At 47.6% G+C, this 25,160-nt stretch overlaps 1 protein-coding gene across 1 annotated transcript in view; it reads left to right on the top strand.

Moving 5' to 3' along the window:
• LOC116985917 (kinesin-like protein KIF19) overlaps positions 1–25,160 on the top strand; it is a 97,539-nt gene that overhangs the window by 26,346 nt on the left and 46,033 nt on the right. Inside the window, exons 3-10 of the mRNA XM_033041038.1 lie at positions 1,854–1,964; positions 4,711–4,798; positions 8,460–8,596; positions 12,373–12,498; positions 15,441–15,635; positions 17,075–17,227; positions 19,075–19,197; positions 21,930–22,086. Coding sequence (XP_032896929.1) covers positions 1,854–1,964; positions 4,711–4,798; positions 8,460–8,596; positions 12,373–12,498; positions 15,441–15,635; positions 17,075–17,227; positions 19,075–19,197; positions 21,930–22,086 — 1,090 coding nt within the window. The remainder of the gene's footprint in view (positions 1–1,853; positions 1,965–4,710; positions 4,799–8,459; positions 8,597–12,372; positions 12,499–15,440; positions 15,636–17,074; positions 17,228–19,074; positions 19,198–21,929; positions 22,087–25,160) is intronic.

The following is a 25,160-nucleotide window of genomic DNA, read 5'->3' as shown; positions in this document are numbered from 1 at the left end:
TGAAGTGTGTTCAGCTCCGGCTGAAGAACTTCTAATTGAAGACGCGGAATGTCGGTGGCAGGAGCGGCCTGGCGCGGAGTGTCGCCGAACACCTCCGCTCGGTCCGCATTAACCAACCTGATCTCCCCTTGGCTCAGCACTTCAACTCCCATTCCGAATCCGACCTTTCTGTCCTGGGCCTCCTCCATGGCCAGAGTGAGCACCACCGGAAATTGGAGGAGCAGCACCTCATATTCCGCTTGGGCAGTCTGCACCCCAGCGGCATGAACATTGACTTCTCCAATTTCCGGTAGCCCTTGCTGTCTCCTCCCCTTCCCAGCTGTCTCTCAGCCCCCTGGCTCCTCCTCTTCCTTTCTTCTTCACCCCCCACCCACCCTGCATCAGTCTGAAGAAGGGTTTCGGCCTGAAACTTCGCCTATTTCCTTCGCTCCATAGATGCTGCCGCACCCGCTGAGTTTCTCCAGCATTTTTGTCTATCTACGAACAACTTCTAATCTTGCGCTGTGGGCTCGATAAGAAGAAGACTGCGGGTTAGGTGACGTTTCGGGTCGTAATCCGAGAGTCTGATGAAGGGTCACCTATTCCTTTTCTCCACTGATGCTGCCTGACCCGCTGAGTTACTCCAGCACTTTGTGTCCATTCTCTTTACTATCTTGTGTTTTGACTCTGCATATTGGACCATGACATGATATGATCTAATATGATCTAAAGCATGATGTGATCTAATTTCAGGCAGCTTTCTTTGAAAGTAACAATTTATTACATAGCGCCGGTAATTGCTTTTTATTAATCTTCATTGTGAACTAATCCTGTCAATATTGCAGTTGTTACTTTGATGTTGATTAATTGAAATGTTTCAGAGGGAAGCTGCTACACGTTTATCCTAAGTTTCAATCAGTTTAAGGGAGAAAATTGAATTACTTATCAAACCAAGAGTAAATCTTGAATGACTGAGACCGTCAAGGCAAATGATTTGGGGATTCCTGCTTCAAACCGTTTAGTTTAGTTTAGAGATACAGCGCGGAAACAGGCCCTTCGGCCCATCAAGTCCATGCCGACCAACAGTCCCCGTATACAGGCACTTTCCTACACTAGGGACAATTTACAGTTTTTACTGAAGCCAATTAACCTACAAACCTGCACGTCTTTGGAATGTGGGAGGAAACCGGAGCACCCGGAGAAAACTCATGCAGGTCACGGGGAGAACGTACGAACTCCACACAGACAGCACCCCCAGTCAGGACCGAACCCGGGTCTCTGGCGCTGTAAAGTAGCAACTCTATCGTTGCATCACCATGCCGCCCTTGTTTCAAAGGAAACCACCATATTAACCCAAATAGTGATGTTAAGATCATCTAATTAATTATCTCAGATGAGCAGTTTTAGCATAAGTGATAGACATAAAATGCTACAGTAACTCAGCGGGACAGGCAGCATCTCTGGGGAGAAGGAATGGGTGATGTTTTGGGTCGAGACTCTTCTTCGTCTGAAGAAGAAGGGTCTTAATCCGAAACGTCACCCATTCCTTGTCTCCAGAGATGCTGCCTGACCTGCTGAGTTACTCCAACATTTTGAGTCTATCTTCGGTTTAAACCAGCATCTATCTGCAGTTCCTTCCTACAGGTTTTTGATCACGATTCAGGAGATGCCCTTGATAAAGAACAAGGGTAGAGTGGGGCGTTGCACTGAGTTCCCGCCTGGATTCAGCTCCATGGCCTTCAACAGAATGGATCAGCAGCTTGGATGTACAGTAGTCAGTGGATGTGATGTTGGCTGCCATCGCATCTCATCCTCTCCACATTCACTCTCTCCAGGCCATTTCTTGAATGTATTTTGCGCATTTTCTTTTGCAGATGGTAGTTTTGATGGATCCAACAGAAGACCGGGATGACATCCTACGGGCTAATCGCTCCCGTGAAAGAACGTTTATGTTTGACATGGTGTTTGACGGCACTTCCACCCAGGTATATCAGATGGTGCAAAAAAGTTGCATGGATGGCCAACGTTTAGATGGACAATGTTGTAAGGCAAACTTGTCAGTGGGCCGAGAGGAGAAGATGATGGGAAGGCATTTAGCACTTGTGACACCTCAATGGTTAATGGTTCCTTTGTTGTCAACGATCAGTTTAGTTTATTGTCACGTGTACAGTGAAAAGCTTTTGTTGCGTGCTAACCAGTCAGCGGAAAGACAATACATGGTTACAATCGAAACATTTACTGTGTATAGATGCACGATAAGGGAATTGCGTTTAGTGCAAGGTAAAGCCAGCAAAGTCCGATCAAGGATAGTCCAAGGTCCGAGGACCCGATTTATTCCTCCCATGGTCTTGTACACCTTTATAAGATCACTGCCTCATCCTCCTGCGCTCCAAGGAATAGAGTCCCAGCCTACTCAAACCTCTGCCTATAGCTCACACCCTCTAGTCCTGGCAACATCCACGTATCATGTCTGAGATCTCATTCAGTGATGAGGTTTATACCATTACTGAATAAAACAAATTTAAATTTCACGATAGAGAAAACATGTATCTGTTTTTACACTTCACAGATGGTGGGTTTAAACATTTCCACTTTTGGTCAAGATTACAAATAATGATCTCCTTTTCTTTTTTATTTTATTTTATTTTCTCTATTTTCTCTCTCAACTTTCTTCATTTACTCGTTTTCTTTCTTCACACACTATATATTTCACATCTTTCTATCCTTTACTATCTAACTTCTTTTTCTTATTCTAATCTTTTTTCAATGTAACAAAAAAAAAAAGAAGTTGTACATAAAATGTATTATGAAAATATATATTAGGCACTTTGGTGCCATATGACTGTACTTACTTCTAATAAAATAAAAAGGAAAAAAAACACAAAAAAAACATTTCCACTTCTAATTAGTATAAAATAAATATTCTACTTTTTCTCAAACTGTTTCAATACTCCCTGATGCGTTTGATGGTGATATTGGAAGGTTAATGGGGGCATTCCGAATGTCCAAGAACCTGCTGGAAAAATTGTTCCCCATGTTAACATAGAAATAGAAACATAGAAATTAGGTGCAGGAGTAGGCCATTCGGCCCTTCGAGCCTGCACCGCCATTCAATATGATCATGGCTGATCATCCAACTCAGTATCCCGTACCTGCCTTCTCTCCATACCCTCTGATCCCCTTAGCCACAAGGGCCACATCTAACTCCCTCTTAAATATAGCCAATGAACTGGCCTCGACTACCCTCTGTGGCAGGGAGTTCCAGAGATTCACCACTCTCTGTGTGAAAAAAGTTCTTCTCATCTCGGTTTTAAAGGATTTCCCCCTTATCCTTAAGCTGTGACCCCTTGTCCTGGACTTCCCCAACATCGGGAGCAATCTTCCTGCATCTAACCTGTCCAACCCCTTAAGAATTTTGTAAGTTTCTATAAGATCCCCTCTCAATCTCCTAAATTCTAGAGAGTATAATCCAAGTCTATCCAGTCTTTCTTCATAAGACAGTCCTGACATCCCAGGAATCAGTCTGGTGAACCTTCTCTGCACTCCCTCTATGGCAATAATGTCCTTCCTCAGATTTGGAGACCAAAACTGTACGCAATACTCCAGGTGTGGTCTCACCAAGACCCTGTACAACTGCAGTAGAACCTCCCTGCTCCTATACTCAAATCCTTTTGCTATGAAAGCTAACATACCATTCGCTTTCTTCACTGCCTGCTGCACCTGCATGCCCGCTTTCAATGACTGGTGTACCATGACACCCAGGTCTCGCTGCATCTCCCCTTTTCCTAGTCGGTCACCATTTAGATAATAGTCTGCTTTCATGTTTTTGCCACCAAAATGGATAACCTCACATTTATCCACATTATACTGCATCTGCCAAACATTTGCCCACTCACCCAGCCTATCCAAGTCACCTTGCAGTCTCCTAGCATCCTCCTCACAGCTAACACTGCCCCCCAGCTTAGTGTCATCCGCAAACTTGGAGATATTGCCTTCAATTCCCTCATCCAGATCATTAATATATATTGTAAATAGCTGGGGTCCCAGCACTGAGCCTTGCGGTACCCCACTAGTCACTGCCTGCCATTGTGAAAAGGACCCGTTTACTCCTACTCTTTGCTTCCTGTTTGCCAGCCAGTTCTCTATCCACATCAATACTGAACCCCCAATGCCGTGTGCTTTAAGTTTGTAAACTAATCTCTTATGTGGGACCTTGTCGAAAGCCTTCTGGAAGTCCAGATACACCACATCCACTGGTTCTCCCCTATCCACGCTACTAGTTACATCCTCGAAAAATTCTATAAGATTCGTCAGACATGATTTACCCTTTGTAAATCCATGCTGACTTTGTTGGGGGAGTCTTGAACCAGGGGGGTCACAGTTTAAGAATAAGGGGTCGGCCATTTAAGACTGAGATGAGGAAAAATATTTTCACCCAGAGGGTTGTGAATTCTCTGCCACTTAAGACAGTGGAGGCCAATTCACTGGACCTTTTCAAGAGAGAGTTAGATATGGCTCTGATGGCTAAAGGAATCAAGGGTTATGGGGAGAAAACAGGAGCAGGGCACTGATTTTGGGTGATCAGCCATGATCATATTGAATGGCGGTGCTGGCTGGAAGAGTCAAATGGCCTACTCCTGCACCTAGTTTCTATGTTTCATGTCTAGTGGGCATAAATGCTGGTCTCCATATCAGTGCAAATATGAAAACTCTTTTGTCCATTGCCTTTAGGAGGATGTTTACTTGGCCACTACCAAGGATCTGATCAAAGGTGTCATTTCGGGATACAATGCAACAGTGTTCGCATATGGACCTACAGGTGACGTCACAACCTATTTTTAAAACATAGTTTTGATCCATAATTTATTTATTTAAAGTCCGCCTCTTTGTCGTGTTCTGCTCTCACAGACCAAAGCATTTTTCGTTTGAAGGGAGAAGAATATATGGACTCTAGGATAATGTTGAAACAAAGAACTGCAGATGCTGGTTTATACCGAAGACAGACACAAAATGCTGGAGTAACTCAACGGGTCAGGCAGCATCTCTGGAGAAAAAGGACACAAAGTGCTGGAGTGTTGAAGAGGGGTCCCGAACTTGAAATGTCACCCATCCTTTCTCTCCAGCGATGTTGCAGGACCCGCAGAGATCCTCCAGCATTTTGTGTCTGCTCTAGAATAGTATTCTTGGGTTTTAAAATCCATCTCTGTGGCTGCAGGTGCTTGTTAACATGCAAAAAAGACACAAAGTGCTGGAGTAACTCAGCGGGTAGCATCTCTTCACAACACGGATAGATGACGTTTTGGGTTAAGTTCCTTCAGTCTGAGGAAGGGTCTCGACCCGAAACGTCACCTATCCGTGTGGTTTAGCGATGCTGCTTGACCTGCTGAGTTACTCCAGCACTTTGTGTCCGTTTATGTTGATGAATTGTTAGCAGGGACTCTATATTCAAGCCCTGGAGATGGCTTTGTATCTATACCATGGATAACAGATGCTGACAGATTCTTGATTAATAATGGTATCAGTGGTTATAGGGAGAAAGCAGGAGAATGGGGTTGAGAGGGAAAGGTAGATCAGCTATGATTGAATGGCGGAATAGAATTGATGGGCCAAATGGCTTAATTCTGCTGCAATTACTTATGAACTCATGAACTTATACCATTCAGACCAAATTGATACTTTGAGAGACAGCGAGAGGAAAAATTAAGTCATAACTGCTAGATGATTGGAACATTCAAGGAGGCCAAATGGCTTCATAAGGTCATAAGTACCACCGACCTTGGTTGTGTGGCAATTAAATTATATCAATAAATTATATCAATAAATTATATCAAGTTCTAGGAGTGGAATTAGGCCATTTGGCCCATCAAGTCTACTCTGCCATTCAATCATGGCTGATCTATCTCTCCCTCCTAACCCCATTCTCCTGCCTTCGCCCCATAACCTCTGACACCCGTACTAATCAAAAATCTATCTATCTCTGCCTTAAAAATATCCAAGGACTTGGCCTCCACAGCCTTCTGTGGCAAAGAATTCCACAGATTCACCGCCCTCTGACTCAAGAAATTTCCCCTCATCGCCTTCCTAAAAAGACGTCCTAAAAGATTGTTTTTTGACTGGCCATCCGGGTGCATGAAAAACTATGAATTGATGGGATAAGTTAATCTGCCCATTGTGTCTCTAGGGACTTGTACACTTGGGAACGTACGGCCAATTGAAAGATGTTAATGAAAAATATATCTAGCATGGGGGAGCAATGGGAATGTGGCTTCTAGAGAATACAATGAACGACATTCTTTCGTTTGCTAAAACACAGAAAAGCCAAATATATCTCGAGTCTTTTGTTATGAGATGGTGAAGGGCTTTCTCCGGGTACTCCGGTTTCCTCCCGCACTCCAAAGACGTGCAGGTTTGTAGGTCAATTGGCTTCTGTAAATTCAATTCAATTTATTGTCATTTGGACCCCTTGAGGTCCAAACGAAATGTCGTTTCTGCAGCCATACATTACAAACAAATAGACCCAAGACACAACATAATTTACATAAACATCCATCGCATTGCTGTGATGGAAGGCCAAAAAAACTTATCTCTCCACTGCACTCTCCCCCCCCATGTCAGAGTCAAAGTCAAAGACCCCAGCGGGCGATGGCGAATTGTCCCGCGGCCATTAAAGTCACGCCGGGTGATGCAAGGTCACACACCGGGTCTTGATGTTAGAGCCCCCGGCGTGCGCTCGCAGAGTCCCGCAGCCATTCCAAGCCGCGCGGGGCGGTGCTGTAAGGCCCCGCTCCAGGAGCTCTTCAACCCCGCAACTCGGGCGGGAGAAGTCGCCGTTGCGGAAGCCCCGAAAAGCGGTCTCCCTCCAGGGACCCGCGGGCTCCCGGTGCCGCCGTCCGCCAAACCCGCAGTTGCAGCCACCGGATCTCCGGAGGTCGGGCCGCAGCAGCGTCCACCACAGCTCCACCCGCTCTGGACTCGGCCAGCCCCGTGACGGTGAGGTGAGTAGTCGGCACCACAGCCCCCGGTCTTCATGTTGGAGGCCGCTCCTCGTTGCAGCGCCAACGACAACGGAGACCCGACAAAGAAAAGGTCGGGTCTCCCGTGCAGGGAGAGATTTAAAAGTTACCCCCACCCCCCCACACACACATACCCCAACAAAAAATAACAAAAACTACATAAAAACATAGACATAAAATAATAAAAACGCAGACGGACTGCAGAGGCCGCTGCTGACGAAAGTCGCGCCGCCCACCAAAATTGTAAATTGCCCCTAGAGTTTAGGATAGTCCGAGTGTACGGGGTGATTACTAGTCACCGCGGACTCGTTGGGGCCGTGGGGTCCGTCTGTCCCCCTGCTGTATCTCTATAGTCGAATGTCTAGCCTACCTTCAGAATCCTGAGATTCATTTATCCCCTTAAGATCAGAGGATCTGTCGATGACTATCTTACGAGAAATCTGTCTCCCATTTGATGTTGGTGCTCTCCACCAACATTTGGTGCTCATATTATGGATCCAGACCACTGCCTGTAGATCTGGACATGCAATCCCCAGGCAAGGAGCTGCAGCGGTAGAGTTGCTGCCTTACAGCGTCAGGGGTCCTGGTCTGATCCTGACTACGGGTGCAGTCCGTACGGAGTTTGTACGTTTTCCCTGTGACTGTGGGTTTTCTCTGGGAGCTCCGGTTTCCTCCCAAGTTTAAGTGAGTTTATTGTCATGTGTCCCTGTATAGGACAATGAAATTCTTGCTTTGCTGAAGCACACAGAACATAGTAGGCATTTACTACAAAACAGATCAGTGTGTCCATATACCATGATATAAATATATACACACATGAATAAATAAACTGATAAAGTGCAAATAACAGAAAATGGTTATTAATAATCAGAGTTTTGTCCGAGCCAGGTTTAATAGCCTCAAGGCTGTGGGGAAGTAGCTATTCCTGAACCTGGTTGTTGCAGTCTTCAGGCTCCTGTACCTTCTACCTGAAGGTAGCAGGGAGATGAGTGTGTGGCCAGGATGGTGTGGGCCAGCATGATGATACTGCAAGCCTTTTTGAGGCAGCGACTGCGATAAATCCCCTCGATGGAATGAAGGTCAGAGCCGATGATGGACTGGGCAGTGTTTACTACTCCAACGACATGCAGACTCATAGGTTAATTGGCTTCTGTAAGAATTGTAAATTGTCCCCGGTGTGTTGAATAGTGACTAATTGGTTGGCGTGGACTTGGTGTAACGAAGGGCTTGTTTTCGCTCTGTATCTCTAAAGTCTAAAGTCTGGAGGAACTCAGCGGATCAGGTAGCGGCTGTGGAGGGAACAGACAGGTAATGTTTCGGGTCGGGTCACGACCCAAAATGTCACCCATCCATGTCCTCCGCACATGTTGCCTGATCTTCTGAGTTCCTCCAGCACCTTATGTTTTGCCCAGGCTAGGAAACAGGCAGTAAATGATGGAAATTTAAACAAGCCTTTATTTCACACAGGAGCCGGTAAAACCTACACCATGCTTGGAATGAACTACAAACCTGGAATCTATATCCAAACGTTGAACGATCTTTTCAAGGCGATCGAAGCCACGAGTGAAAACATGCTTTATAATGTCTCAATGTCTTACTTGGAGGTAAATCAAAAGCCAATTCATCCAATTTTCTTTTGGGAGATGCGGGAATGTCAGTGACGCAGTTATTAACTGCGGCACAGTGGCGCAGCGGTAGAGTTGTACAGGAAGGAACTGCAGATGCTGGTTTACACCGAAGATAGACACAAAATGCTGGAGTAACTCAGCGGGACTAGCAGCATCTTTGGAGAGAAGGATTTCCCGCCATCCCGCCTGTCCCGCTGAGTTACTCCAGCATTTTGTGTCTAGCAGCGGTAGAGTTGCTGCCTCACAGCTCCAGAAACCCGGGTTTGACCCCGACGACGGGTGCTGTCTGTACGGAGTTTGTACGTTCTCCCTGTTTGCGTGGGTTATCTCTGGGTGCTCTGGTTTCCTCCAATGACGTGCAGGTTTGCAGGTTAATTGGCTTCGGTAAAATTGTAAATTGTCCCCTAGTGTGTAGGATAGTGTTAGTGTGCAGGTGATCGCTGGTCGCTGCAGACTCGTGCGGCCAAAGGGCCCGTTTCCACGCTGCATCTCTAAAGTCTAAAAGTAATCTCTAACGTGCATCCAAACGTTGACCAAATTGTACATTTACCAAATGGATTTACAACAGAGAATTTGAATAAATATTGATCAAATGGCGCAGTCTCGGTGGGACGAAGGGCCTGTTGCCGCGCTGTATCTCTAAAAAAGGCTCCAATTTCTATCGCATTCTCAAGCTGAGAAGGACTAACACCTTTTCAGATATGATGATCAGTGTACGACTGATTTGATTCCTGCTAATTTTATTCCCTAGCTGTGAAGAAAAGCAAGCTAGAGTATATTTTTATCACCTCTTCACATTAAAGTACTTTACCACAGAATGATTAACTGGGAATGCAGTTATTGTTGTGTGGACAGGTACTGACATATTATTGTCCTATAAATATTGAATATATAAACGAGCGGATAAATTTGATGGAGTTGGTGGAATGATGCCAGTTGATTTTTTTAAATTCATTGACTGATTGAAAAATGCAGCGTGGGAACAGGTCCTTCGGCCCATCGCGCCCACGCTGACCATCGATCACTCGTTCACACTGGGTTCCATGCTATCCCACTTTCTCATCCACTCTCTTACACGCGATGGACTATTTCCAGAAGCCACTTAACCCGCAAACCCGCACGTCATTGGGATGTGGGGGGGAAACCGGAGCACCCGGAGGAAACCCACGCGGTCACCGGGAGAACGTGCAAACTCCACGCAGGGCCAGAGCAGATTGGAGATAAATTCCTCAGAAACATGGCTCCAAGAATTAACTGCACCTGTAAACATGAACTGAAATATGAGTTTACTGCTCAGTGTGTTTAAATGTTTTAAATGTTCAAATTTAAAATGCCGACTGATACCATTGTTTAGTTTAGTTTAGTGATGCATCGTAAAAACAGGCCCTTCGGCCCACCGAGTCCGTACCAACCAGCGATCCCCCCACACTAACACTACCCTACACACGAGGGACATTTTACAATTTTTACCAGAAGCCGATGAACCTACAAACCTGTACGTCATTGGTGTGTGGGAGGAAACCGGAGCACCCGGGGAAAACCCACGCGGTCACAGGGAGAACGTACAGACAACACCTGTAGTCAGGATCGAACCCAGGTCTCTGGCGTTGTAAGGCAGCAACTCTACCGCTGTGCCACCGTGCCGCCCCTAACACGAGTGCAACTGTGAGCCTGAGTCCTGAGACGAAACATCTGCTCAGATGTTTATTTCATCCAAAATATCAGTCATATTTTGAAGGGGAATAATGTATGGGCAGGAATTAAAATGCAAGATGATCTGAATTTGTAATTTCTAAGCTGAGATGGATTTAGTGAGCAGCGTATTACTGTTCAACGTGTTCGCTTCATCTTATTTTTTTTGTGCTGGGCGCATTCATTAGCCTTGCAAACATCTTAATTTTAAAATCAGGTATATTTTAAGTAGGTTATTAAAATGATGGTTATATTTGATTATCTTTTTAGAGTTTATTTGGCTCAGTATGTGGGGGGGGGTTAGTGGTGGAGGGAGAGGGGCTGAATGGGAGGAGTGAAGTGGGGGGGGAGATGAGGGGGAAGGAGGGGGTGATGAAGGGGAGGAGAAGGGGCTTGGGGGGGGAAGGGGGAGGGGGGGTTTGAGGGGGGGCAGGTATTTGGGTCTCAATGGTGGTAGAGGGAGAGGGGTGGGAGGGGGTGAGGGTGGGGAGAGAGGAAGGGGGTGTGAGGGAGAAGGGATGGGAGATCTGCAGGAGAAAGGGCTCAAAGGGGGGGTGGGAGAGAGGAGGGGGTGGGAGAGGGAGGGGTGGGAGAGGGGGTGGGTGGGGGAGGGAGAGGGGGGTGGGGTGAGAGGGGCGGAGGGTGGGGAGGAGATCAAGTAAGGTGGTGGAAGGGGGGGAGGGAAGAGAAGTGGAGGGGGTCGGGGTGGAGGTCAGACTGGAGAAGGGGATGTGGAGGAGGAGGTGGACCTCAATAGTGGGAGTGGCTGGGAGGGGAGAGGGAGAAGGGAGGTGACGAGGGGGAGGGGCAGAGTGGGGTGGATGGGAGGTGGGGAGCAGGGGAGCAGGGGCTCAATTGGGAGGAGGGAGCTGGAGAGGGTGGGAAGGGAATGGGAGTAATGAGGCGGGAGAGGAGGGCTGAAGGGGTGGGGAGAAGGGGGTGGATAAAGGGAGGGGAACATGAGGAGGGTCTGAACGAAGCGGTGGTGGGAGAGGGGTGGGAGGGGAATGGGAGTAAGGTGGTAGCAGGGGGAGAGAGGCAGGAGGAGGAGTTAGGGGCGAGGGGGATGGGGCTGGGTTGCGAGGAGGGGAGGAGATGGATTTAACCTTCCAATGTCGATGATGTGCATGATTTTAAACGCATTACTGGACACTGACAGAAGGGGGCAGTAGTGGTTGAGCCTGCCCCAGCTCAGCGACACTAAACTTCACACTTGTGCATTTTGCTTGGGCAGCTCACACCCCATCAGTAGGATTCTAGATATCTCTAACTTCAAGTAACCCTTGCTTTCCCTCTCTCTCCGCCCCTCCCCCATCCTGGTTCTCCAACTAGTTTTACTGACCCCCCACATTGACACAAATTCATTTCACTTTGCAAGTGTCGAATAAAACTTGACTTGACCCCCCCCTCCGATCAAATTTTACTGATTATATGTCTCGGTGTCACCTTCCCTTCAGCTAACAATGAACTATTCTCCATTTTCTGCGATCATCGTCCCCTTTGATCGGTGTTTTCACACCTTGCCCTTCCATTTCTCTATATCTCCCTCTCCTCTGACCCAGTCTGAAGGAGGGTCTCGACCCGAAACGTCACCCATTCCTTCTCTCCAGATATGCTGCCTGTCCCGCTGAGTTACTCCAGCATTTTGTGTCTATCTTCACACTTTGAACATTCCCTGGATCAAACCTTTCACCTTGCCATGTCGGAAGCAACTGCAGATGCTGGTTTAAACTGAAGGTAGACACAAAAATCTGGAGTAACTCAGCGGGACAGGCGGCACCTCTGGAGAGAACGAATGGGTGACGTTTCGGGTTGAGACCCCTTCGCCAGCTTTTTGTGTGTGTCTTGCACATTACTGCTTCTGTGGTTTAGTCACGAGAGATCTGCGAAGTGCTGAAATTAAGTTTAAAAGGTTTAATCCATTTTCTTATCTCAAAATGCTTCCTGCCGTGTTAAAGTGGAAGCAAGGCGACGACGAGTGGTCGAGGAAGTGCAATTACTGAGGGTGAAGAATGATGTCGGAGAATTACGCAGTTTCTCAAATTTCATTTTCATTTCAGATCTATAATGAAATGATCCGCGACCTCTTGAACCCTTCCTCAGGGTTTCTGGATTTGAGGGAGGACGCGAGAGGCGGGATACAGATAGCTGGCATCACGGAGTTCTCCACCAGCAATGCTATGGAGGTAGGCCCCCAAATAATCGATTTAGTTTGACTCCATGTGCTGCAGTAACTCAGTGGGTCAGGCACCACCTCTGGTTACAAATAATCCCATTCCTTTCCTCCAGAGATGCTTCCTGATCCCCCGAAGGCAGGAAAGTGGGATTAGGAGGCAGAGATCAGCCATGGTTGAATGGCCGAGTAGACTCGATGGGCCGAATGGCCAAATTCTACTCCTATAACTTGTGAACTTGTGAGTTACTCCAGCTTTTGGTGACCATCTTCAGTGTAAACCAGCATCTGCAGTTCCTTCCCACCCAGTAGTTAGAGATTTTTTTACACATAATGGTGGGAGGTATTTGGAACGATCTGCCGGAAGAGGTAGGTGAGGCAGGCACTATCACAATGTTTAAGAAACATTTGGGCAAGTGCAGGGATAGGATAGGTTTTGAGGGATATGGGCCAAACGCAGGCAGGTGGGACTAGTGTAGATGGGGCATGTTCGTCAGCATGGGCAAGTTGGGCTGAAGGGCCTGTTGGCATGCTGTATGTCTCTGACTATAACTCCATGAGAAACAGGTCCTTCAGCCCGCTGAGGCCATCGTCTCCCGTTTGCACGATCTATAATATCCCATTTTCTCGTCCACACCCGATACACTCGGGGCAATTTTGCAGAGGCCCAATTAACCTCCAAACCTGCAGAAAACCCCTCGCGGTCACGGGGAGAACGTGCAAACTCCGCATAGACAGCACCCGAGTTCAGGATCGAACAGCGGGTCTCTGGCGCGAACAGGCAAAAGATGAACAGAGCAGGAAAATGAACAACCTCAGTAGATTTTCACCAACTTCAAGAAGCCTTTGGGTTAGAGAAGGCAGAATGGAAAGGAGCAGCGTGTGGGCAAGTTGTACAGGAAGGAACCGCAGGTGCCGGTTTACACCAAAGGTAGACGCAGAAAGCTGGAGTAACTCAGCGGGTCAGGCAGCATCTTTGGAGAAAAGGAAGAGGTGACATTTCGGGTCCGGACCCTTCTCAGTCTGAAGAAGGGTCCCGACCTGAAACGTCACCCATTCCTTTTCTCCAAAGATGCTGCCTGGCCCGCTGAGTTACTCCAGCTTTTTGTATCCATCTTCTGTCTAAGCTTGTGATTGAGTTTCCAGTGAATCATTTTATAGATTGAAAGATGGGCATCACCTGTGCGATGCTTCAGCTTTGAATAAAGAGCAAATGAGCTGTTTTAATCTAACTCCCGCCTCTGTTATTGGTTGTCCTTGCTGATGTTCAGATTATTAATGGTTGTTTAAAATAGCCTAACCATGTAGGTAGCACCTCCTGCTGTTGACTTGGCTGCAAACCTGCCTGTGTATTTTGCCTTGTGCCATGCCAGATGCTGTGTGATGGAGGTGTTATCTCTGCTTATCTCTGCTTATCTCAGCTTATCTCTGCCAATCTCTGCCAGAACTATGCGGAGAGCTGGTAAATAATCAGAGTGCGGTATTGGTCTTGTGCCAGCCTGCCATTTTGGAGATTGTCCTCTGACCTTGCCGAATATGTATTCGTCAGTGGGAAGGTTCTCGCCCTTTGCTATTTAATTGGGATCATCCGCAACTACTTATATACTGTGATCTCGAGCGCTGTCGGTGTGGAGTTTGCACGTTCTCCCTGTGACCATGTGGATTCCCTCCGGTTTCCTCCCATGTCCCTAAAGACGGGCGGGTTTGTAAGTTATTTGGCCTCTGTAAGTTGCCCCCAGCGTGCAGGGGTGCGGAGGTGAAAGTGGGATACAACGGAACTAGTGTGAAGGTTGGCTTGGACTCAGTGGGTCGAAGGGCTTGTTTCCCCGCTGTGTAACTCTTTGTCTTGCTATTTGTTCTGGTTCTGTTTGCTGTGATCCAACGAGGTTCCAGGTTAGGGTTGCCATCTTTCTCACTCCCAAATAAGGGACGAAAGGTCAAAATAAGGGACAAATTCCCGAATGCAATTCGTTGACCGACTTGGCCGTGGCTGGGTGAATGATGAGTTGACCCGGCTGCTGGACTGCACACAAAGCCCAGCCGGCGGGCCAGCTGAGGAGTTTTACCCCGCGCGATGTTGCGCGCAAAGTTCAGCACCTCATCCAACTCATGAACCGATGATCGGCCATGAGAAGGAGGGGTGGTGGTGTCGGCGATCAGAGAAGGTCCGAAGGTCTGACAGCTGGCCGGGCTGCCGACCGACGGAGCCACTGGTGAGGGGCTGCTGCTGCACTCCATGGGCTGCACTACGTTGGGATGGGGTGAGGTGAGGCCGGACGCGGAGCTCTGACCCGACAGTCCCCGTGACCCGAGTAGTAGCAGTCAAATACGGGACAAGGGCGGTCCCATATGGGACAAACCAATTTAGCCCAATATACGGGATGTCCCGGCTAATACGGGAGTTAGCAACCCTAGTTATAGGCCAAAGACCTTGCTAGTCAAATACTTTTTGCTTTGAAACACAGACGGGAAAGTCCACCATCCCGTTTAAGAATAAGTAGTAAGCCATTTAGAACGGAGACGAGGAAACACTTTTTCTCACAGAGAGTGGTGAGTCTGTGGAATTCTCTGCCTCAGAGGGCGGTGGAGGCCGGTTCTCTGGATGCTTTCAAGAGAGAGCTAGATAGGGCTCTTAAAAATAGCGGAGTCAGGGGATATGGGGAGAAGGCAGGAACGGGGTACTGATTGTGGATGATCAGCCATGATCACATTGAATGGCGGTGCTGGCTCGAAGGGCCGAATGGCCTACTCCTGCACCTATTGTCTATTGTCTATCCCTGCCACTGTGGTAAAAGCTATCAAAAATGCGCTGACCACTCGTTGTAGAGCAGTCTGCTGCTGACGTCAGCACTTCAGTGAATTCAGTGTTAGTTGGTTTCACAGCTGGTTTATTGGCAGCAAAAACCTACCTCCGAGCCGTTCAGGATTCCGAGTGACCTTTTACATAATCCTCAGATCATGCAGCTGCTGACAAAGGGAAACAGGCGACGGACACAGGAGCCAACAGCGGCCAACAGGACCTCGTCGCGCTCCCACGCTGTGCTGCAGGTTACCGTCAAGCAGCGGAGTCGAGTCAAGGACATCACCGAGGAAGTCCGCATCGGCCGTCTCTTCATGATCGACCTCGCCGGCTCTGAGAGGGCGTCGCAGGTAATCATGGTGTAAAAACACAGTGCAAAGGAACGGCGGCACTGTGGCGCAGCGGTAGAGACGCTGCCTCCCAGCCCCAGGGACCCAGGTTCGATCCTGACCACGGGTGCTCGACTGCACATAGTCTGCTCGTTCTCCCCGTGTCCTGCGTGGGCTTTCTCCGGGTGCTCCGGTTTCCTCCCACACTCCAAAGACGTGCAGGTTTGTAGGTTAATTGGCCTACAAATTGCCCACGTAGGTTAAATGGCTTGGTGCAAATATAAACTTGACCCAAGTGGCTATAGGGTAGTGTAGGTGTGCAGGAATCGCTAGTCTGTGTGGACTGGGTCAGCCTGTTTCCACGCTGTATCTCGGAACTAAACTAAACTAAACTGCGGAGCAGATGCTGGTTTATACCAAAGACAGACAGGCGGCATCCCCGGATGATCGTTCGGGTCGGGACCCTTCTTTAGACTGAAAGTGGCGGGGGGAGGCTGAATAGCAGGAAGTCCTAGTCCTGTTCTCATCTCCTCTCTTCCCCCCCCACCCTCCCCTATTGACCTAAGGAGTGGATCATCTTCCTTGTCAATCTGTATTTCCCAGACTGCTGCCCCTCCTCATTCCTCCCATTCCACTTGATTAATGATTAATGTCATTGTGGCATTCTTTTCGTTAATATTTTTGGAATTATTGAACGGCATCGAAACAATGCCTGAGGGGGGGGGGGATGTAAAACGAGTAAAAGAACAGCACAGAGACCAGATATTTTGCAGAGCAGAGTAAAATCCCACACGATAATCAGCTGTAAGGTGATGTGTAAAGATGCAAAGGAAGACGAGAGTTTCGTTTAATTTAGTTTAGATTAGAGATACAGTGCAGAAACAGGGCCTTCAGCCCACTGAGTCCACGCCGGCCAGCGATCCCCGCACATTAACACTACCCTACACGCACAAGGGACAATTTAACATTTATACCAAGTCAATTAACCTACAAATCTGTACGTCTTTGGAGTGTGGGAGGAAACCGGACCCTTTACAAGTCAATGCAATCTTGCCCAGAGCTGGGTGACCATAAATTATGGTCACCAACTGGTCACCCTGTTGCCCAGAGGTGCAGCGGTCAAGTTGCTGCCTTAGAGCGCCAGAGACCCCGGTTCGATCCTGACTACGGGTGCTGTCTGTACGGAGTTTGTACATTCTCCCTGTAAACCACAAGGCTTTTCTCCGGGTGCTCCGGTTTCCTCCCACATTGCAAAGACGTGCAGGTTTTTTAAGGCTAATTAGCTTCGGTACAAATTGTAAATTTGTCCCTAGTGTGTGGTATAGTTATGACCTAATGAAGTGGAGTAAAGATGGCGTCCATACACCTGCCAACGACGAGCCAGGGATCTCCGTGCGTCCGCCTTGCGCCTCAATATGAAGCGGGAAAAAAAAATCTCATCACGTTTTCCCCCCCGACAGACTCAGAACACCGGCAAGCGGATGAAAGAGGGCGCGCACATTAACCGATCGCTGCTCGCTCTGGGAAACTGCATCAACGCGCTGAGTGAGAAAGGAGCCAATCGTCCCCAGTATGTCAACTACAGGGACAGCAAACTAACCCGTCTACTCAAGGTATCTGAAAGCTTCCGACTCCACCGTGGCAAGCAGCATTTAAGCATTTAAAAGCCATTTAGAATGGAGACGAGGAAACACTTTTTTTCACAGAGAGTTGTGAGTCTGTGGAATTCTCTGCCTCAGAGGGCGGTGGAGGCAGGTTCTCTGGATGCTTTCAAGAGAGAGCTAGATAGGGCTCTTAAAAATAGAGGAGTCGGGGGATATGGGGAGAAGGCAGGAACGAGGTACTGATTGGGGATGATCAGCCATGATCACATTGAATGGCAGTGCTGGCTCAAAGGGCCGAATGGCCTACTCCTGCCCCTATTGTCTATTGTCTATAACTCTTGACTTCCTTCTGGGTGATGTGACCCAGAAATTTCACTCTGATCCGTACCTCCTTCAACCTCGGCTAATCCTACCTATAGCATTAGAAACATAGAAACATAGAAAACTGGTGCAGGAGTAGGCCATTCGACCCTTCGAGCCAGCACCGCCGTTCAATATGATCATGGCTGATCATCCAAAATCAGTACCCTGTTCTTGCTTTCTCCCCATCCCTCGATTCCATTAGCTGTAAGAGCTAAATCTGACTCTCACTTGAAAAGATCCAGTGAGTTGGCCTCCACTGCCTTCTGTGGCAGAGAATTCCACAGATTCACAACTCTCTGGGTGAAGAGGTTTTTCCTCATTTAAATGGCCTACTCCTTATTCTTAACCTGCGACCCCTGGTTCTGGGCTCCCCCAACATCGGGAACATTTTTCCTGCATCTAGCCTGTCCAATCCCTTAAGAATTTTATATGTTTCTATATGATCCCATCTCATCCTTCTAAATTCCAGTGAATACAAGCCCAGTCAACCCATTATTTCATCATGTGTCAGTCCCACCATCCCGGGAATTAACCTGGTAAACCTTCACTAGTATACCAACGTATTATGTTGTCTGCTTTCCATGTAGCTTTATCTGAATAAAATGGGTTCAGTTATGGATATAAGTACAAAAAAAGTCGCAAGTGCTTGAGTAACAGTGGCTGATCATGGCTGATCTATTTTCCCCTCTCAACCCCATTTTTCCCTGAACCTTAATCAAAGAGATGGCTTCAATAAGAGAGACACAAGGATCTGTAGATGCTGCTTGACAAAAAATGGCACAAAGTGCTGGAGTAACACTGTAACCTCCTTCGCGTCACGTCCCGAAACATCACCTATCCATGTACTCCAGAGATGGGCGGCACAGTGGCACAACAGTAGAGTTGACCCTGACCTTGGTCGCTGTCTGTGTGGAGTTTGCACGTTATCCCTGTGACCATGTGGGTTTCCTCTGGGTGCTCTAGTTTCCTCCCACATCCCCAAAAACGTGCAGGTTTGAAGATTAATTGGCCTCTGTAAATTGCCTCTAGGGTGTAAGGTAGAACTAGTGTACGGGGCGATTGCTGGTCAGCGCGGACTTGTTGGGCTGAAGGGCCTGTTTCCACGCTGTACCTCTATACTAAACGAAACTAAAGATGTTGCCTGACCCACTGAGTTACTCCAGCACGTTGTGTCTATTTTTGTAAACCAGCATCTGCAGTTCCTTGTGTTTGTGCGGACATCAGTATAATTCATGCAGATGAAATTAACCAACTATAATGAATGGAGTAGTCTGAAGAAGGGTCTCGACCCGAAACACCTCCCATTCCTTCCCTCCAGAGATGCTGCCTGTGTTACTCCAGCGTGTTTAGCAAAGCCAGGTACGCCAACTGACTAAACCTACCTCCTCTGACTTAGCATTGGATCTCAACTCTGGGTTTTGTCTGTAATCCTTCCGTTCACGACCACTGGATTACACTTGACCAACGATGATTTGTTTTATGTTTTATTGCAGGACTCCTTGGGTGGAAACAGCAGAACAGTCATGATTGCTCACATCAGCCCGGCCAGTAGTTCGTTTGAAGAGTCCAGGAATACGTTGATATACGCGGACCGTGCCAAGAATATTAAAACCAGGGTACGAGGGATGAAAACTAAACGAAATCCAACTCATTTAGCTGTGGTTCTGCATCCTGGGAGAAGCAGCCAGTCAGTTTTTTCTCTCCGGTCTTTACAAGAGGGTGGGGAGCGCGTGCGTGAGTGTGTGCGCGTGAGTGTGCGTGTGAGTCACAGGGAGACGACAGCACCCATGGTGGGAATCGAACCCGGGCCTCTGGCGCTGTAAGACAGCAACTCTACCGCTGCGCCATCGTGCCGCCAAGTCTCCTAATGGAGCAGAGGCATTGGTGTAACACCTTGGCCGCCCTTTCAAGGTGGTTGGTCCACCACATATTTTAGTTTAGTTTATAGATACAGCGAGGAAACAGGCCCTTGCGGCCCACCGGGTCTGCGCCGACCAGCGATCCCCGCACATTAATGCTATCCTATAACCACGAGGGACAACCAAGCCAATTAATCTACAAACCTGTACGTCATTGGAGTGTGGGAGGAAACCGAGGATCTCGGAGAAAATCCACGCCGGAGAACGTACAAACTCTGTACAGACAGCACCCGTAGTCGGGATCGAACCCGGATCTCCAGCGCTGCATTCGCTGTAAGGCAACAACTCTGCACCACCATGACCACCCTATATTGTTAGTAATAGTCCAGAAAGTCCAGAACAAGGGGTCACAGTTTAAGGATAAAGGGGAAATCTTTTAGGACCAAGATGAGAAAATCATTTTTCACACAGAGAGTGGTGAATCTCTGGAATTCTCTGCCACACAAGGTAGTTGAGGCCAGTTCATTGGCTATATTTAAGAGGGAGTTAGATTTGGCCCTTGTGGCTAAAGGTATCAGGGGGTATGGAGAGAAGGCAGGTATGGGATACTGAGTTGGATGATCAGCCATGATCATATTGAATGGCGGTGCAGGCTCGAAGGGCCGAATGGCCTACTCCTGCACCTATTTTCTATGTTTCTATATTTTATCCTTCGTACTTTTACCAGCGGCCGCTTAAGGGAGGAATGCAGGACACTTAGCTCTGGTCTACAGAGCTCAGGTCTAAGACAAGATGTCAAGCAAAAGCATCCGTGTGAAAAGGCACACTCACTATATGCTATTGTGTGATTGTCATTCTTCAGGGAGATTAAGAGGAGCAATAAAAGAATCCACACTTATCAAGATGGAAAACACTATTTTGCTCGCAATGTACTTTATTAACACCGTCTGCGCTTGTATACGAACGTTTATCGAGTTAGAACATCTGAAAGTTAATGAAATGTTTCTGAGACATAGTTACTGCAGAAAGCGTAGCAATCTTAGCAGAGCAAAAGCCCTCAATAGGTCAACGACAATAAACAAGTGAAACGTTTTACTAATTTTAGCTGAGGATTTTAAATGGCCGTGTATTGCATTAAGCAGCGATGATCGTCACGTGTGTAGACAAGTGTCCACTTGCACCTTACTAGAATTTGCTTTAGTTGTTAATTTAGACTTTACTTTAGAGATACAGCGTGGAAACAGGCCCCTCGGCCCACCAGGTCCGTGCCGGCCAGCGATCACACTGTACACAAGCACTATCCAACACACTAGGAGCAATTTTACAGAAGCTACAATCCTGCACGTCTTTTGAATGTGGGAGGAAACCGGAGCACCTGGAGGAAACCCACACGGTCACAGGGAGAAGGTGCAAACTCCAGACAGACGGCACCCGTGGTCAGTCTCGAACCCTGGTCTCTGGCGCTGTAAAGCAGCAACTCTGCCTCCGCACTACTGTGCCGCCACTGAGAATAATGTTACCTCTGACAGTGCAGCACTCCCTCACCACTGTAGCCAAGTGTAAATCGAGGTTTAAGCTCAAAGCTCACTCATAGAATCATAGTCATACAGTGTGGAAACAGGCCCTTCGGCCCAACTTGCCCACACCGACCAACATGCCCCATCTAAAATACCCGCCTGCCTGCGTTTGGCCCGTATTCCTCTAAACCTGCCCTATCCATGGACCTGTCTAAATGTTTCACTCCAAAGGTTTGAGCTTTTTTTGCAGATGCAAAAAGAAGTTTGATAAAATATGAAATGTTTGTAGCCACGGCAACAGCATCTGAAATAAATTGATTAGATGACAACTGTTCATTACTGGAAGGCAATATAACTCAGCTGATAGCATTGTTTTGTGTTGGTTGGTACACATTGTTCTGACTGGCACAATGTATCATTGGTTACAGCTAATGTAATTTCCCTTGTAGATATCAATCTGTCTTAACATATGATGAGGTTTTGTCGGCACTGGGCCTGTACTCGCTGGAGTTTAGAAGGATGAGGGGTATTACCTCATTGAAACTTACCAAATAGTGAAAGGCCTGGATAGAGTGGATGTGGAGAGGATGTTTCCACTAGTAGGAGAGTCTAGGACCGGAGGCCACAGCCTCAGAATAAAACGACGTTCCTTCAGGAAGGAGATGAGGAGCAAGTTCTTGAGACAGAGGGTGGTGAATCTGTGGAATTCATTGCCACAGAAGGCTGTGATGGCCAAGCCAATGGATACTTTTAAGATTGAAAGATTCTTGATTAGTACGCGTACCAGGGGTTATGGGGAGAAGGCAGGAGAGTGGAGTTAAGAGGAAAAGAGAGATCAGCCATCATTGAATGGCAGAGTAGATGGGCCGAATGGCCTAATTCTGCTCCTATCACTTATGAACTTATGAGCCTGTTTCTGGTTGTGTTTACTTCATTTTGCCTGTTACTAATTGCCGAATTGTTCCACTGCAGGTGAAACAAAATCTGCTGAACATCTCGTACCACATCACTCAGTACACCAACATCATAGCCGATCTCAAGAAAGAGATCGAACGGCTCAAACTGAAGATTGACCAACAAGGACCTGAGCAGAGAAAATCGGAAAAGGCCAATATAAGGGATATTCAAGGTAGATAAGCAGGAGTAACTCAGTGGGACAGGCAGCGTCTCTGGAGAGAAGGAATGGGTGAAGTTTCGTGTCGAGACCCTTCTTCAGACAGTGGGTAGGTTTAGGGTGGACAAAAATGCTGGAGAAACTCAGCGGGTGAGGCAGCATCTATGGAGTGAAGGAATAGCTGACGTTTCGGGTCGAGACCCTTCTTCAGACTGATGTGGTGGGGGCGGGAAGAAGAAAGGAAGAGGCGGAGACAGTGGGCTGTGGGAGAGCTGGGAAGGGGAGGGGAAGGAGGGAGAAAGCAAGGACTACCTGAAATTGGAGGTCAATCTTCATACCGCTGGGGTGTGAACTGCCCAAGCGAAATATGAGGTGCTGCTCCTCCAATTTGTGGTGGGACTCACTCTGGCCATGGAGGAGGCCCAGGACTGAAAGGTCGGATTCGGAATGGGAGGGGGAGTTGAAGTGTTGGGCCACAGGGAGATCGGGTTGGTTATTGCGAACCGAGCGGAGGTGTGTGGGCGAAACGATCGCCAAGCCTGCGCTTGGTCTCACCGATGTAGAGCAGCTGACACCTTGAGCAGCGGATGCAATGGGTAGGATGAGAGTCAGTGTGAGCAGGAGGATGAAATATATGACCATTGCATACATTTGTAAAAAAAAAAAACAGATCCCTCATTTCATGTGTAGGAAGGAAATGCAGATGCTGGTTTACACTGAAGTTAGACACAAAATGCTGGAGTAACTCAGCGGGACAGGCAGCATCACTGGAGGGAAGGAATAGGTGACGTTTTAGAGGGTGGGATTGTCACTGTTGTTTCACCTTGATTTATTTTAAAGAGAAATTTGATAATGATTGGTCCTAGGTCACTTTGGAAATTGGACTCGATGTGAGTCCATCTGATGTAATTCTAGATATCAGAGAAATTAGGCAAGGTTATTCTGGGAATGAGTCACAGAGTCACACAGCATGCCAACAGATTGCCCAAAGGGACTGTTCCTGCGCTGTATGTGTAGGAAGGAACTGCAGATGCTGGTTTAAACCGAAGATAGGAACAAAAAGCTGGTGTAACTCAGCGGGACAGGCAGCATCTCTGGAGAAGAGGAATGGGCGACGTTTCGGGCCTGAAGAAGGGCCTCGACCCGAAATGTCACCCATTCCTTCTCTCCAGAGATGCTGCCTGTCCCGCTGAGTCACTCCTGCTTTTTGTTTCTGAGCTGTATGTCTCTATGACTCTAACGGCGGTGGGGGCGGGGGGGATAAAAGTTTGGCGTCAGACTTCATAACTCAGATGATCATTGGAAGGCCTCTGCCATGCAAACCACTGCAATTTCTGGGATGTTCCATATTGTACTGTGTGTTAAATAACCTGATATATATATAGAGAGGAACGGTTTAGAGAGATGTGGGCCAAAACACGGGCAAGTGTAGATGGGGCATCTTGGGTCAGCATGGGCAAGTTGGGCCGAAGGGCCTGTTGACTCTAGAAGATGAGGGAAAAACAAAAATCCAGTCTTCTCTGGCCTTGGTGTGAAGCCAGGGAACGTCACCTATTCCTTGTCTCCGGAGATGCTGCCTGTCCCACTGAGTTACTCCAGCTTTTTGTGCCTATCTTCAGTTTAAACCAGCCTTCCTACAGATTTCCAACCACTTACTGTTCTACTGAGAACCAATATCTTCTAATTGACCTCAGACATCACAATTACACCTATTCAACATTGTAAAAGCAGCGCTGAGCAGCAGAATAATTGCCCAATATAGAGTTCTGCCTTGATAAAACGCCGTATCCATGACTTGTCAGATAGTTCGTCTCTTTTCCATATGGTGCTTGGCACATTTCCCCCGTTTAATAATTTAATAATAAAGCATCTACCTGCCACGTTTTATCATTGTCTCATATTCCCTAGTCGAGCTGCGTTTCAATATTTAGTTCACTGACCCGTGAGCAGCTCCAACTGTTTTAATCTGTGGTGTTACATCTATCAAATAAAACTGAGATGGAGTCTGAGGAAGGGTCCCGACCCGAAACGTCACCCATTCTTGTTCTCCACAGATGCAGGAAAAATGTTCCCAATGTGGGGCGAGTCCAAAACCAGGGGCCACAGTCTTAGAATAAAGGGGAGGTCATTTAAGACTGAGGTGAGAAAAAACTTTTTCACCCAGAGAGTTGTGAATTTGTGGAATTCCCTGCCACAGAGGGCAGTGGAGGCCAAGTCACTGGATGGATTTAAGAGAGAGTTAGATAGAGCTCTAGGGGCTCGTGGAGTCAGGGGATATGGGGAGAAGGCAGGCACGGGTTATTGATAGGGGACGATCAGCCATGATCCCAATGAATGGCGGTGCTGGCTCGAAGGGCCGAATGGCCTCCTCCTGCACCTTTCTTCTATGTTTCTGTGCTGCCTGACCCGTTGAGTTACTCCAGCACTTTGCGTCTATCTTCGGTATAAACCAGCATCTGCAGTTCCTTCCTACACATAAAATTAGATGGATCTTATAACTTCACAGGAATATCTGTTGGGTATAAAAAAACTATTGCTTATTAATAAAATATTTTGGCAGCTGCTGTGAATATTTTATTCTGTGTCTTCATTTAACTATATCTGAAGATTTACAACTTATAGGTTGTTCATGTGCTTTTGCTAATACCTTTAGTTTAGTTTAGGTTAGAGATACAGTGTGGCAACAGGCCCTTCGGCCCACCGAGTCCACGCCAACCAACAGTTTCCCGTACACTAGTTCTATCCTACACGCTAGGGACAATGTACAGAAGCCAATGAACCTACAAACCTGCACGTCTTTGGAGTGTGGGAGGAAACCGGAGCACCCGCAGAAAACTGACATGGCTACAGGGAGAACGGACAGACTCCGTACAGACAGCACCAATAGTCAGGATGGAACCCGGGTCTATGGCGCTGTAAGGCAGCAACACTGCTGCTGTGTCACCGTGCCTCCCCCCGTAAACAGATGTGGCCAGCAGTATTGTTAGTGCACAGCCTGAGAGGTTTATCAAAGAGGTTCTGAAATCAATCACAAGGATTTTATTCCTTGGAGCGCAGGAGGCTGAGGGGTAATCGTAATAACATCACGA

Source organism: Amblyraja radiata, chromosome 22 (assembly GCF_010909765.2).
Source record: "Amblyraja radiata isolate CabotCenter1 chromosome 22, sAmbRad1.1.pri, whole genome shotgun sequence".
NCBI lineage: Eukaryota > Metazoa > Chordata > Chondrichthyes > Rajiformes > Rajidae > Amblyraja > Amblyraja radiata.
Note: the sequence above shows the minus strand (reverse complement) of the source record. Positions and strands in the feature narration are given on the sequence as shown.